The 13,635-nt window shown below is 37.6% G+C and overlaps 1 protein-coding gene across 3 annotated transcripts in view; it reads left to right on the forward strand.

The window, feature by feature from the left end:
• MINDY2 (MINDY lysine 48 deubiquitinase 2) overlaps positions 1-13,635 on the forward strand; it is a 79,388-nt gene that overhangs the window by 50,349 nt on the left and 15,404 nt on the right. For 2 of the 3 annotated variants that reach the window (XR_015252677.1, XM_025919943.2), the window contains exon 6: positions 3,517-3,659. The exons of the other annotated variant lie outside the window; for it this stretch is intronic. Coding sequence is in view for 1 of the 2 variants with exons in the window: in XM_025919943.2 (XP_025775728.2) it covers positions 3,517-3,659 (143 nt within the window). In the remaining variant the exon portion in view is untranslated. The remainder of the gene's footprint in view (positions 1-3,516; positions 3,660-13,635) is intronic. 3 annotated transcript variants of the gene reach the window in all.

The raw sequence follows: 13,635 nt of genomic DNA on the forward strand, positions 1-13,635 counted from the left end.
ACAAGATGTCTGCTCCTTCCGTTATTGGTGATGTTGAAGTATGATTAAGGTGGTATCTGCTAGATCTTTTTGTTGTAAAGATGTCCTTTATCTTTTGTAATTAATAAGTAGTCTCTGATGTTGTGCTTTGAAACTTTGAAACTTTTAATATCCTGTTCCCTAGTAATCTTTCACCCAGTACAATTGGCATTCATTGATTCTTGTCTGAATAAACTTACTGTAGTGGTTATGGTATTTCTAGTATTCCTTCTACATTTATTAGTTGGCATTCTTCTATAAAAATAAATGTTTTCTCCTCCCCCATTAAAAATTTTTTTTATCAATGTAGACTCATGGATTCTTTTTTATTCAGTGTGTTCTAATCCATTATTATCATTACTCTTTTTGATGCTTAAAATTATCTCACATATATCCAATGGAGTCCTCTCAACCTGGATCCCATGTTCTTTTTTTTTTTTCCTTTTTTTTTTTTTTAATGTTTATTTTTGAGAGAGACAGATTGCAAGTGGGAGAGGGACAGAGAGACGGGGAGATACAGAATCTGAAGCTGGCTCCAGGCTCTGAGCTGTCAGCACAGAGCCCAATGTGGGGCTTGAAGTCAAGAAGGTGAGATCATGACCTGAGCCGAAGTCAGACACTTAACCGACTGAGCCCCCCAGAGCCCCCCATATTTTTTAATAATGTCTCTTCATTTCTTGAGTACTTCCTTATTTTATGGCACAATAGAATGTTCTGGGCTCCCTACTACATCCCTGGCATCAAATCATATGAGCCCTTATATTTTCAACGGAAATCTGGGCATTTGTCATAGTAAAAAGGATTGTTTTGCCCCATCCTCTTGAGAAAAAATATTGATGTAATGTATTTGATTTTTGAAAATCGACAGTAGATGAACCAAAAAGGCAGTCATTGTTTAAAGCTATCACTGTGACAAAGTTCTGATTGAGTTTAAATTTGAGCACAAATCTTAGTGCCAAATCTAGTCAATATTTAAAAATAAGCCAAGTTTCCTTTTCTCCTATATCCTCTTTTTGTTCCTTTTTGCCCAATTTTAGTGCCTCTCTAATTTCAGTTCCTTTAAGATACTTAGTACTTTTATGTTCTCTAAACTCTTCAGTAATAGAGGAAAGTAATTTGATAAATTTAGTATCGAGTTTCTGGAATGAAGAAGTATTTTCAAAACTAGTGTCAAAACAATTTTTAACTTAAATTTACTTTTAGTAATATATTTTTCTTATTACCATTATATTAATTTTTACCTTTGGTATCATTAATAATAGTATCAAGAACATTAAAATTGAAATTTAAGCTAAATGTTGCAAATAAACTTTCATTTTAAAAGCCATACAGATAAGTAAAGTGCTGTGTAACACTTAGAATTGTTTACCAAAATTTGTTTAATTAGTTATGAAGATTTGAAACTAGATTAGGCTTTCGAATATTCCATGAAAATCACAGGGGTCATTTTAAGAGTTGGTAAAGGAATTAGGTAACATTGTTCTCTATAAGTCTAAATCAGGATATGCTTTATGGCTTGGGAGAAATAGAATTCAATCTGTATTTATGGTAATCAGCACTAAATTTTTAAACTTAATACCAATAATGCTCCTGGGTTCTAGTCTATAACTATAGACTATAGACTATTGCTATAACTAGTTTTATGTCCTTGAGCAAGTCATGTATTCTTTCTGAGCTGATGTCCTATTCTGTAGAATAAAGTAGCTGAGAAAGACCTTTTTAATGTTGCATTATTTAATTTCACACACATAAATAATGTTGTGAGTTCAGTAATTTCCACTGAATTTTTGTATCTTTTTGAAAGGGATTTGTAGAGAGGACGTTGTGGGAGTTGTGGGAGGAGCATTCATAAATATCTTTCTGAAGGAAGCATTACACATATTTTATATATATATATATATAAAAGGGTGAGGGATGGAGAGGGAGTGGAATAAACCTATGTTATCCAGCTGCCTCTGGCCCTACCCAAGTTTATTTTCAATTTCTTGTTGACGTGTCAGTTTCTTAACATAAGTTCATCTTTCCTTCCTATATCTGTACCTCCCTGCCCACTTACAAAACTGTTTAGGGCATTCTCTTCCACCGCACCCGTGCCCTCATTGCTTCTGAGACATTCCTTATTAAAAGAAGGGAGCAAAAGGATGAAGAAAGAGAAAGAAGGAAAGAACCCTTTTAAAATATTTATACAGATTCTCATTAGTCCTGGTAGTTATGTTCTATAAAGTGTCTATGAACATTGAATTAGTGAATACTGAACCACTGCTCCTAGGGGAAACAGAAGATTAGGTTCCTGTGAGCCTCTGGTCACAAGATTTTCATCAACTAATCAATAAATACATACCTTGTTTTATTTGTGTTTCTGTTTAGAGACACCTTATTTAATACATATTGTTGATTCATTAACATTACATTCATGGCCAACAGCACTATAACTCATGCCTGAATGAATCTGCAAAAATATGTGTTTTCTCTGTAAGGTATGTCACAGCCTTTGTGCACTTAGGAACACTACCCAGCACGTTCAGCAGTTTGCTTGGGGGCCATTGCACACAGTAAAAATCACCCCAAGAAAGCATACCTACTAGATGGTGAGGAGTCTGTTTTGGTAAGAAAGCTGAAACAAGAAGCAGAATGCTGCCTTTTTTGATCTCAGTGGAGAATGTGTGCCTTGAGTGACTCAAATTTTTTGCCACTTTGCACATATCCAAGATTGACCCTGAAAGCATAGCAAGTACTGATTTTGTATTTATAAATAAATTTTAGTTAGTAGGTGAGTTTGCGAATATGAAAGTGCACAAATAATGAAGATCAGCTAAACCCCAGAAACTTTATATTTCATTGTGTTTTGAAAACAATAACGATCATGTCTGTCTTTGAACTTGATATAGCTACATAATGAGTGGTGTAAGTTTGGAGGCTATTAGGATAAAACTGGCATCAGTTATCTCTGTTTTCTGTTTGGTCTCACACCTACTTTTAGTTTTTTAAGGCAAAAACTGAACAGTTTGTGAACTGAGAATTATCTGGGATCTTTGTTAACATCTTAAAACCAACTCAATTTGTTAAGGCTACTTTTAATTTCTCAACACCTTTCCATTGGGAAAGTAGCTACTGATATACATCTTTCATTCCTACCTACTTTTTAAATTGCTAATTCTTGCCTTCTTATTTGTTTGAATGATTTTTAGTTTTATTGTGTCTCTATCTTTTATTAATAGTGCCTGAAATCCTTTTTGGAAGTAGGTGAAGTATTAGTAAATACATTTATTGTTAAAAAGAATTTCACATAATTGTTTCTTTACGATGGAGAATGTCTATAGACACATCTTCCATACCAAAATTAGAAAGAAGAATCTTCAATTTGGAGTCAATCATGTTATACTAGGGAAAATCTTACTTTGATTGGCCATTCTTCATACTTGGAACACAATGTAAATAGAAAAAACTTATTAATTTTGAAATTATTCTTCCATCTAATACTATGCATTGGTTCCATAGGCTTTGTAGCTGAGCAGTTTCTAAATAACACAGCCACTCAACTGACATACCATGGATTATGTGAACTAACTTCAACGGTTCAGGAAGGAGAACTTTGTGTGTTCTTTCGGAATAATCATTTTAGCACCATGACCAAATACAAGGTATGATATAGAAATAGATATTTAATTGTTATTCTAAATTAAAGAAGCTGGATTTAGAGATGTCTTATGATCTACTTCAAAATAAAAACAAATTCAGCATAATATTCTTTTATTCATCAGATTATGAAGGTAATTATTAAATACTCCTTTAGGATGCAATGGATTCACAATCTAAGTGTTACTTCAAATCAGCTTTTGTTTTAAGTCTCAATCCCTTTTTCACAGATTACTGCATTAAAAAGTATTATTTCCTAGGAAAAAAAATAAACATAAACCTTAGAAATAGAACTAGGATTGCTGGTAATGATGGATATGTATATTTGAGGGTTAAAGGAGGTTAGAAGAATAGGATCTGTCTTTATGATGGTGTTTACTATTATTAAAGTTATCAGTGTGACTTTAAATTCTTCTTATGCCATTTATGGCTCTGCCAGAAATCTTACTGGTTTATCCTTTTTGTTATCTCTTCATCCATCTCTTCCATTTTTACAGCTGCTACCAATGAGGAGTTTATCAACTTATAGGGAGGCTTCTGTGGTAGGATACTGCCCTGATCATGTCTGTAATATACCAAAAATGTTCAGTAGCATTCAGTGCCTAAAGGATAAAAATGCAAGGTATTTTCTACTATCCTCTTTTGCCAACACTTAGCTTCAGCCATATCGTGTGTCTGCTCATTAATAATCCTGTATCTTTGGGGTGCCTGGGTGGCTCATTTGGTTAAGCATCTGACTTCAGCTTGGGTCATGATCTCGAGGTCTGTGAGTTTGAGGTCCATGTTGGGCTCTGTGCTGACAGCTCGGAGCCTGCTTCAGATTCTGTGTCTCCCTCTCTCTTTGCCCCTCCCCCATTCACACCCTGTCTTTCTCTTTCAAAGACGAATAAACATTAAAAAAATTTTTTTTAATTCCTCTATCTTCGTACACACTTTATACTTTCCCATTTCTGCACTTTTGCTATCATTTCTTCTTAATTCCTATTTGAAGAGATCTCATTCCTTTTAGCCTATCCATATTTCACCTATCCTTTTTCTTTAAGTTTATTTTTAATTTATTTTGAGAGAGAGATCAGGGGAGGGGGCAGAGAGAGAGGGAGAGAGAGAATCTCAAGCACTGTCAGCACGGAGCCCTATGTGGGGCTTGATCTCACAAACCATGAGATCATGCATGACCTGAGCCAAAATCAAGAGTGGGACACTTAACTGACTTAAGCTCAGTTCATGATCTCACGGTCCATGAGTTCAAGCCCTGCATTGGGCCCTGTGCTGACAGCTCAGAGCCTGGGGCCTAGTTTGGATTCTGTGTCTCCCTCTCTCTCTGCCCCTCCCCTGCTCGATCTATCTCTATCTCTATCTCTCTATCTATCTCAAACATTAAAAAAGATGTTTATAAAAGAAACATTTCAGGGGCGCCTGGGTAGCTCAGTCGGTTAAGTGTCCAACTTCAGCCCAAGTCATGATCTCACGGTTCATGGGTTCGAGCCCTGTGTCAGCCAGCCCTCTGGCTGACAGCTCGAAGCCTGGAGCCTGCTTAAGATTCTGTGTCTCCCAGGGCCTCTGGGTGGCTCAGTTGGTTAAGTGTACGACTTCAATCAGGTCATGATCTCATGGTTTGTGAATTTGAGCCCCACTTCAGGCTCTGTGCTGACAGCTCACAACCTGGAGCCTGCTTCAATTCTGTGTCTCCTCTCTATGCCGCTCTCCCGCTCATGCTCTGTCTCTGTCTCTCAAAAATAAACATAAAAAAAAAAAAAAAAAGATTCTATGTCTTCATCTCTCGGCCCCAAGCCCACTTGTGCTCTCTCTCAAAAAAAACATCAAAATAAAATTTTTTAAATAAAAAAAAAAGCAGCATTTCAAATTCACTCCTTAAACCAGTGGTTCTCAACCAGATTGTATGCTAGAACTACCTGGAAGCTTTTTAAAAAATAACCAATGCCCAAGAGCCCATCACCAATTCAATTAAGTCAGACTGTCTGGAGGTAGGGCCTAAGCATCTGTATTTTTTAAATGCTCCCCAGGTGATTTAAATGTGCAGTCAGTTTTCTTTTCCTGCAAATGTGCCCTCTTTCTCTAAATGAAAGTAAGCTGATTTGAAGTCAGAAATCAAGTCTTCATATTTCCTTCAACACTTTAATTAATGAATTGCACAAAGTGGTGTAAAATAATGTTCTGTTTGCTTATATAAGAATGCTCTAAGCAGTGAGTAATATATGGAACTGTTGAATCACTATATTGTATACCTGAAATTAATGTAACACTGTGTGTTAACTATACTGGAATTAAAATTTTTAATTAAAAAAATACTCTAAAGCCCTAGCTTCCTGTTTTATTAGTTATAGCAGGCATTCATTTGTATTGCTCCCACATTTGAGGCGTATGTGTGCTAGGTACAAGCCCAGAATCATCCATGCTTTTCAGAAATTTAAGGCCCGAAAACCTCAGAATCAGCATTATTGCTAGGTGGTATATAGTGCTTAGTTGTCTTGCTTTATCTGATGTCTTCAAGTCCACACTTCATTCATTTACAAATATCTATCAAGCCTGATTATGTCAAATATTTATTAAACATGATTATGTTCTGGGTGCTCAGCGGTACTAGGACTGCAGCCTGAGCAGGGCAGCTTTGGATCCTACCATTTAAGCACCTCCTAGTTTGTCAAGAAACAGATGTTAAATAATTGTACAAATAGTTATTATTTCTATTGAGGTATACTATGTAAAGGGTACATAAACATGCTGTGGGTGCCTTTATCAGGACTTAGAACCCAGTTGGGATGTCAAGAAAAACTTCCTTGAGAAGGTAACATTTAAACTGAAAAATGAATCTTTTAGTTTAACTAGTTAGCAAAAAAAAAAAAAAAAAAGGATTAACTAAGCATATAAAACCTGTGTGCAAAGGCCCTGAGAAAGGAAAGAACTCTTTAAGGAATTATAAGAAGGCCTGTATGAAGCATAGAAAATAAGAGGCATGGTATAAGGGTAAAGAGATAGGTAAGTACCAGACCTTGTATAGAGTCCTGAGTTAAGAGAAACACATCTTGGTCTCCTGATGGTCTAGTGGTTCTTTGTGTTTTCTTTTCTTTTTTTTTGGCTTAGCAGGAGTGAGATAGTTCAATGGGAAAATAAGATCTCTGACTGTTATTGGTGGTGGTTATGCAGCCTCTCCAGACGGAACTGTAGATGTTTTTTTCTTTTCTATCAAGGCCATGTCCCTGACCAGAAGTCCTTTACTAGTCAAGCTAGGTATTCCTACTGTTCCTATGTGGTTGGGGGAGGGATGCCTCCCCTCAAGACTTTCTACCATGTGTCTATTTCTGGACTAAGTATACATTTCTGTGAGATAATGATAACTCATAGAATGTGTACATTCTGTTTCTCTGCTTCCACATTTTTCTCAGGGAACCTTATTTTGTGGCTAAACAGTGTTTCAAAGATGATGTGTTATCTTCCTGCCCACCCCCCCACCCCTTGTACAACATCAGGGTGCTTTGGACTTCGAGGCAAGTGTGGATGTGGATTCAGTTAGGAGTCTATTGTGCAGGGCCAAGTAAGATGTTATACTGACTTGGACTAGGATGGTAAAGAAATGGAGAATAGAAAGATTCCATAGACATTTAGGAGATATAATCAACCAGATTTGGTGATTAGGATATAAAAAATAAGAAAGAATGTTTTCTGGATTCTGAGCATGAAGAACTGGATAAATGGTGGTGTTCCAGAGAACACTGGATGAGGAGAAGAGAAACATCATGAAATCAGCCTTGGAACTGTTAGAGCTGCTTCCAAGGCATTCCTCCAAGTGGAAATGTTGGGTAAATGGTTCAAGACTGGAATAATTTTGGGGTATAAATGGTAATTTGGGGAAAGGATGAGATTCACAAGGTAAATATAGAAGAGAAGAAAAGAGAAGGCTTAGGACAGAGATTTAAGGAGTGCCAACATTTAAGGATCAACTAAAGGAATATGAACTAGCAAAGGAGACTGAGAAAGAAAAAAAGAAAAGGAAAATCTGAAGAGTATGGTATCATGTAAGCCAATGGGGAGAGAGTATTTCAAGAAGAACAGAGATCTCACTTGTTAAATGCTGTTGAGAGGATGAGAAACATGAGAACACTGGGGGTAACCTGTCCATTGGTGATGGATTTCATTGATATCTTTTAGAGAATGGCAGCAGGAAAAACTCAATTTGAATTGGTTAAGTGATTGGAATGTCAGGAACTAGAAACAGATTATAGGAACCTATTTGAAACTGTGTGGGAGCATAGACATAATGGCTCATAGCTGTAGTGGCATATGGAATCCAGAGGGTTTTTTTGTTTTGTTTTTTGTGTTTTTAAAAAAATTTTTTAATGTTTATTTTTGAGAGAGAGAGAGAGAGAAACTGAGTGTGAGCATGAGCAGGGGAAGGAGCAGAGAGAGGGAGACGCAGAATCTGAAGTAGGCTCCAAGCTCTGAGCTGTCAGCACAGAGCCTGTTGTGGGGCAGAACTCATGAACTGCAAGATCATGACCTGAGCCAAAGTTGGACGCTTAACCAACTGAGCCACCCACATGCCCCAAAATTTAGTTTGTTTTTTTTTAATTTTTTTTTTAACGTTTATTTATTTTTGAGACAGAGAGAGACAGAGCATGAACGGGCGAGGGTCAGAGAGAGAGGGAGACACAGAATCTGAAACAGGCTCCAGGCTCTGAGCAGTCAGCACAGAGCCCGACGCGGGGCTCGAACTCACGGACCACGAGATCATGACCTGAGCCGCAGTCGGACGCTTAACTGACTGAGCCACCCAGGCGCCCCTAGTTTTTTTTTTTTTAAAGGTGGCTGATACATCAAAAATTGTCACATTAAAAAAATTTTTTAAGGGGGATGGGGGTGAGGAATGTAGAAACAGACTAAGATAGGTGATAGATTTTACGGTGTAGGCAGAGAGATTTTCTCCTAAATGGGAGATAGGAAAAGGTGATAGCTACAGAAATTTTGAGATAGATTTAGGTGGTATTCATGAATTGAATCTTATATTCAACTAGCATTATGTGCCTTGCATTGTGCTAAACACTTCACATGTATTATCTCATTTAATTTTCACAGCTTCTGAGGAGTGGATGTTATTACTCCCACTTTACAACTGAATGAATAAGCTTAAAGGCACTAAGTAACTTGCCCGAGACCATTCAGAGTGTAAGCACCTCCAGTCTGACTTTCAAGCCCACACTCAACAGCTCTGCCTCTCTGGATGGATAAGAAAGCTATTTGTAGATGAGAGAGATGCTTGTTAAGTAGAAGTAAAGTTCATCTTTCAGTTTATAAAATATCTTAGAAATTTTCTGGTTAAACCTACTCTGTATCACTTCATAATAAAGAAAAGAAGAGCCCAAAGACATTAAGTAATTTGAATCCAAGCTTGTCAACCAAAAATAGTTGGCAGTGTTGGGGCGCCTGGGTGGCTTGTTGGTTAAGTGTCCGACTTCAGCTCAGGTCATGATCTCACAGTCTGCCCCCGTCGGGCTCTGTGCTGACAGCTCAGAGCCTGGAGCCTGCTTCATATTCTGTGTCTCCCTCTCTCTCTGCCCCTCCCCTGCTCATGCTCTGTGTCTCTCTCTGTCTCAAAAATAAATAAAAACATTAAAAAAAATTAAAATATATTTGGCAGTGTTTTCCACCATATTTAAAGGCTGGAATTACATAATTAATTTGTTTATACATTTGACAAGTTTTCTTCTGTTTTATCAATTTACAAATTATGATGACATTGTCATGTATGTTGTTAATACAAGTAAATCATAGTCTGTATAGAACTAATTTATCAGGCTATTTTAAATGTTTATTTTTGAGAGAGAGAGAGAGAGAGAGAGAGAGAGAGAGAGAGAGAACAAACGGGAGGGGCAGAGAGAGAGAGAGGGAAACACAAACTCTAAAACAGGCTTCAGGCTCTGAGCTGTCAGCACAGAGCCCAGAGCCTGACATGGGGCCTGAACCCACAAACTGTGAGATTATGACCTGAGCCAAAGTCAGACGCTTAACCGACTGAGCCACCCAGGCACTCCTATCAGGGTATTTGAGATAAAATAGTTTTTCATTCTGTCTTTGGTGATCCAATCGCCTAGTTTTCTTTGTTTGTTTTAATTTTTTTTTTTCAAGTTTACATCCCAGTTAGTTAGCATACGGTGCAAAAATTATTTTAGTAGTAGAATCCAGTGATTCATCCCCTACATATAACACCCAGTGCTCATCCCAACAAGTGTCTTCCTTAATGCCCCTTGCCCATTTAGCCCATCCCCTCACCCACAACCCCTCCAGCAACCCTCAATTTGTTCTCTAGATTTATGACTCTCTTATGTTTTGTTCCCCTCCCTGTTTTTCTATTATTTTTGCTTCCCTTCCCTTTTGTTCATCTGTTTGATATCTTAAATTCCACATATGAGTGAAGTCATATGATATTTGTCTTTCTCTGACTCATGGGAGTCATAGAAATATGCTCACTTAGCATATTAATAAATATAGTCACTTAGCATAAATAAGTCACTTAGCATATTACACTCTAGTTCCATCCACATTATTGCAAATGGCAAGATTTAATTTTTTTTGGTTGTCGAGTAATAACTCCATTGTATATATATATACCACATCTTCATTTTCCATTCATCTGTCAGTGGACATTTGGGCTCTTTCCATACTTTGGCTATTGTCGATAGAGCTGCTATAAACATTGGGGTGCATGTGCCCTTTTGAAACAGCACACCTGTGTTCCTTGGATAAGTACCTAGTACTGTAATTGCTGGATTGTAGGGAAGTTCTATTTTTAACTTTTTGAGGAACCTCCATACTGTTTTCCAGACTCCAATTGCCTAGTTGGTAAAAAAAATTATGAAAATTATCTAATGTCATTTATTTATTATTTTCATATAACAAAAGACTTATACATTGTATACATTAATACCTAATTTAAGAATTTAATATATGCATCTTGTATGCATTATTTGCTTTCTTTTAATAATGATGATGATTTTGAGCAGTATTCCCATGATAGACATGAGCCCTTTAAATGTTTGTTTATTTTTTTTAGAAAGAGAGAGAGAACACAAGCAGGGAAAGAGCAGAAAGCAAGGAGAGAGAGAATCCCAAGGAAACTGCACTGTCAGCACAGAGCCAGATGTGGGGCTCGAACTCATGAACTGTGAGATCATGACCTGAGCCGAAACAAGAGTCAGATGCTTAACTGACTGAGTCACCCAGGTGCCCCTGTATTTGTTGTTTTTTTAAAAATTAGTGTTCAGAGACTAGTGAGTAAGATTGGGAGAAAGAGTCAAGGTTTAGAAAAGAATGCTTTGACTAGATAATGAAGAAAAGTGCTAGGATATATAAGCAAGAAATACTCTTGATGGTGATTTAATTGTAGACTCTCAGGAACAAATGGGCCTAAACTATTCAGTACTAATTAATACATACTTTGCTATTCTACAGTGCAATTATATAAAGGAACTGTTGAGTAATAACCAGCATTGTTGACAGGGGACTAGTAACAGACTTTTTTGATACATGTCAAAATCTAAAAGAGGAAGAAATTGAGGCTGATGGTCCATGAGAAGACAGGACATCTATTTTAAGAAAGAGATACCATTTTAGTTAAGCTTACAAATATTTGTATGCTATGGGTGGTAATGGCTTTCAACAAACCCTCCCAGAATTTACTCATCTTTTTTGTTGTTGTTAATGTTTATTTTTGAGAGAGACAGAGAGAGTGTGGGAGGGGCAGAGAGAGGAGGATAGAGGATCTGAAGCAGGCTTTGTGCTGACAGTAGAGAACCCGATGTGGGGCTCGAACTCAAGAACCGTGAGAATATGACCTGAGCTGAAGTCAGACACTTAACCAACTTTTTTTAAGATTACTTATTTATTTTGAGAGAGAGAGAGAACGAGCGAGAGCGAACAAGTGAGCATGAGTGCGGGAGGGGCAGAGATAGGGGGAGAGAGCCAATCCCAAGCAGGCTCCGTGCTGTCAACACAGAGCCCGGTGCAGGGCTCATGTACCATGAGATCATGACCTGAGCCAAAATCAAGAGTTGGATGCTTAATCACCTGAGCCACCCAGGCACCCCCAGAATTTACCTATCTTAAAGTGTCCTTGGAGAGTAAGACTGTGGTTTCTTTTCCTAGTTAGTAGCCATTCTAATATATGATGTACATAAAATAAATTGTAAAATCTCAATATTGTATAATATAATGATATGTTAAAGTGTACGGTGGCAAGTATAGGTATAGAAGGGTCAGATTTATTCAACAGTGGAATATTGGCTAGAAAGAACTTTGAGGTTTTCTCTTAAATTATTTTATCAAATTATTTTAGGACAAAGTAGACCCTGACTGGGCATTAAAAATATGTTAAGTAATGAGGATGCATGGATGAATAAAACATGCCTCTGGTCCTCGAGCTTGAAATACATTAAGACAGAGAAGTAAATAGACACACTACTACAATTCAATGTGTAAAGTGCTATGATAGTGGTAAATGCAGCATTCTATGGAATCACAAAAAAGGGTACCCAGTACAAAGTAAGGAGAGATCATTACTTTCCATGATATGAATCCTCAAGCACTTAGCATAATACTGAGCATATGGTGGTCTTCAAATATTTGATTAATTGGAACCTACTTGATTTAAAAAAAAAAAAAAAAAAGAGCCTGGACTTAATTTTTGCTTAAAGTGAAGTCTTTAAACTATGTATGCCAAAATGTTTTTCTTTATGAATACTTTCATGTTGATTGAGTAATTTCAATGACCATATAAATTAATGGATGTAACTAGTAGTAGACAACAGGATGGATTTCATATTTTAGAAACAGCTGTGCGGCACAGAGCTGGACACATAGTAAATGCTCAACACTAATTATTTAGTTGTTTTTTGTTTTTTGTTTTTTTTTTTTTTTTATTTTTGGGACAGAGAGAGACAGAGCATGAACGGGGGAGGGGCAGAGAGAGAGGGAGACACAGAATCGGAAACAGGCTCCAGGCTCTGAGCCATCAGCCCAGAGCCCGACGCGGGGCTCGAACTCACGGACCGCGAGATCGTGACCTGGCTGAAGTCGGACGCTTAACCGACTGCGCCACCCAGGCGCCCCAATTATTTAGTTTTTTTAAAAAACTTCAGAGTTTATGGGGCACCTGGGTGGCTCAATCGAGCGTCTGACTTCGGCTCAGGTCATGATCTCACGGTTTGTAGTTTGAGCCCCACATCAGGCTCTGTGCTGACAGCTCAGAGCCTGGAGCCTGCTTTGAACTCTGTGTCTTCTTCTCCCTCTCTCTCTGCCCCACACCCACTCATGCTCTGTCTCTCAAGAATGAATAAACGTTATGGGGCGCCTGGGTGGCTCGGTTGGTTAAGCGTCCGACCTCGGCTCAGATCATGATCTCACGGTCTGTGAGTTCGAGCCCCGCCTCGGACTCTGTGCTGACCGCTCAGAGCCTGGAGCCTGTTTCAGATTCTGTGTCTCCCTCTCTCTCTGCCCCTCCCCTGTTCATGCTCTGTCTCTCTCTGTCTCAAAAATAAATAAATATTAAAAAAAAATAAAAAAAAATGAATAAACGTTAAATTTTTTTTAATAAATAAAATTTCAGACTTTATTCAGTGATTTCTTGTCATTGCAAATGAAAAGATCTCATTCTTTTTTATGGCTCAGTAATATTCCACATATATATATGTATATATATATATATATGTGTGTATATTTGTATCCTTTGAATAAATACCTAGAGGTACAATTGCTGGATTGTAGGATAGTTCTGTTTTTAAATTTTTGAGGAACCTCCATACTTTTTTCCAGAGTGGCTACACCAGTTTGCATTCCCATGGACAGTGTAAGAGGGTTCCTCTTTCTCTACATCCTCACCAACACCTGTTGTTTCCTGTGTTAATTTTAGCCATTCTGACAGGTGTGAGGTGATACCTTATTGTGGTTTTGATTTGTATTTCCCTGATGAGT

Source organism: Puma concolor, chromosome B3, assembly GCF_028749965.1.
Source record: "Puma concolor isolate L17-30 chromosome B3, mPumCon1.1.hap2, whole genome shotgun sequence".
Classification (NCBI taxonomy): Eukaryota; Metazoa; Chordata; class Mammalia; order Carnivora; family Felidae; genus Puma; species Puma concolor.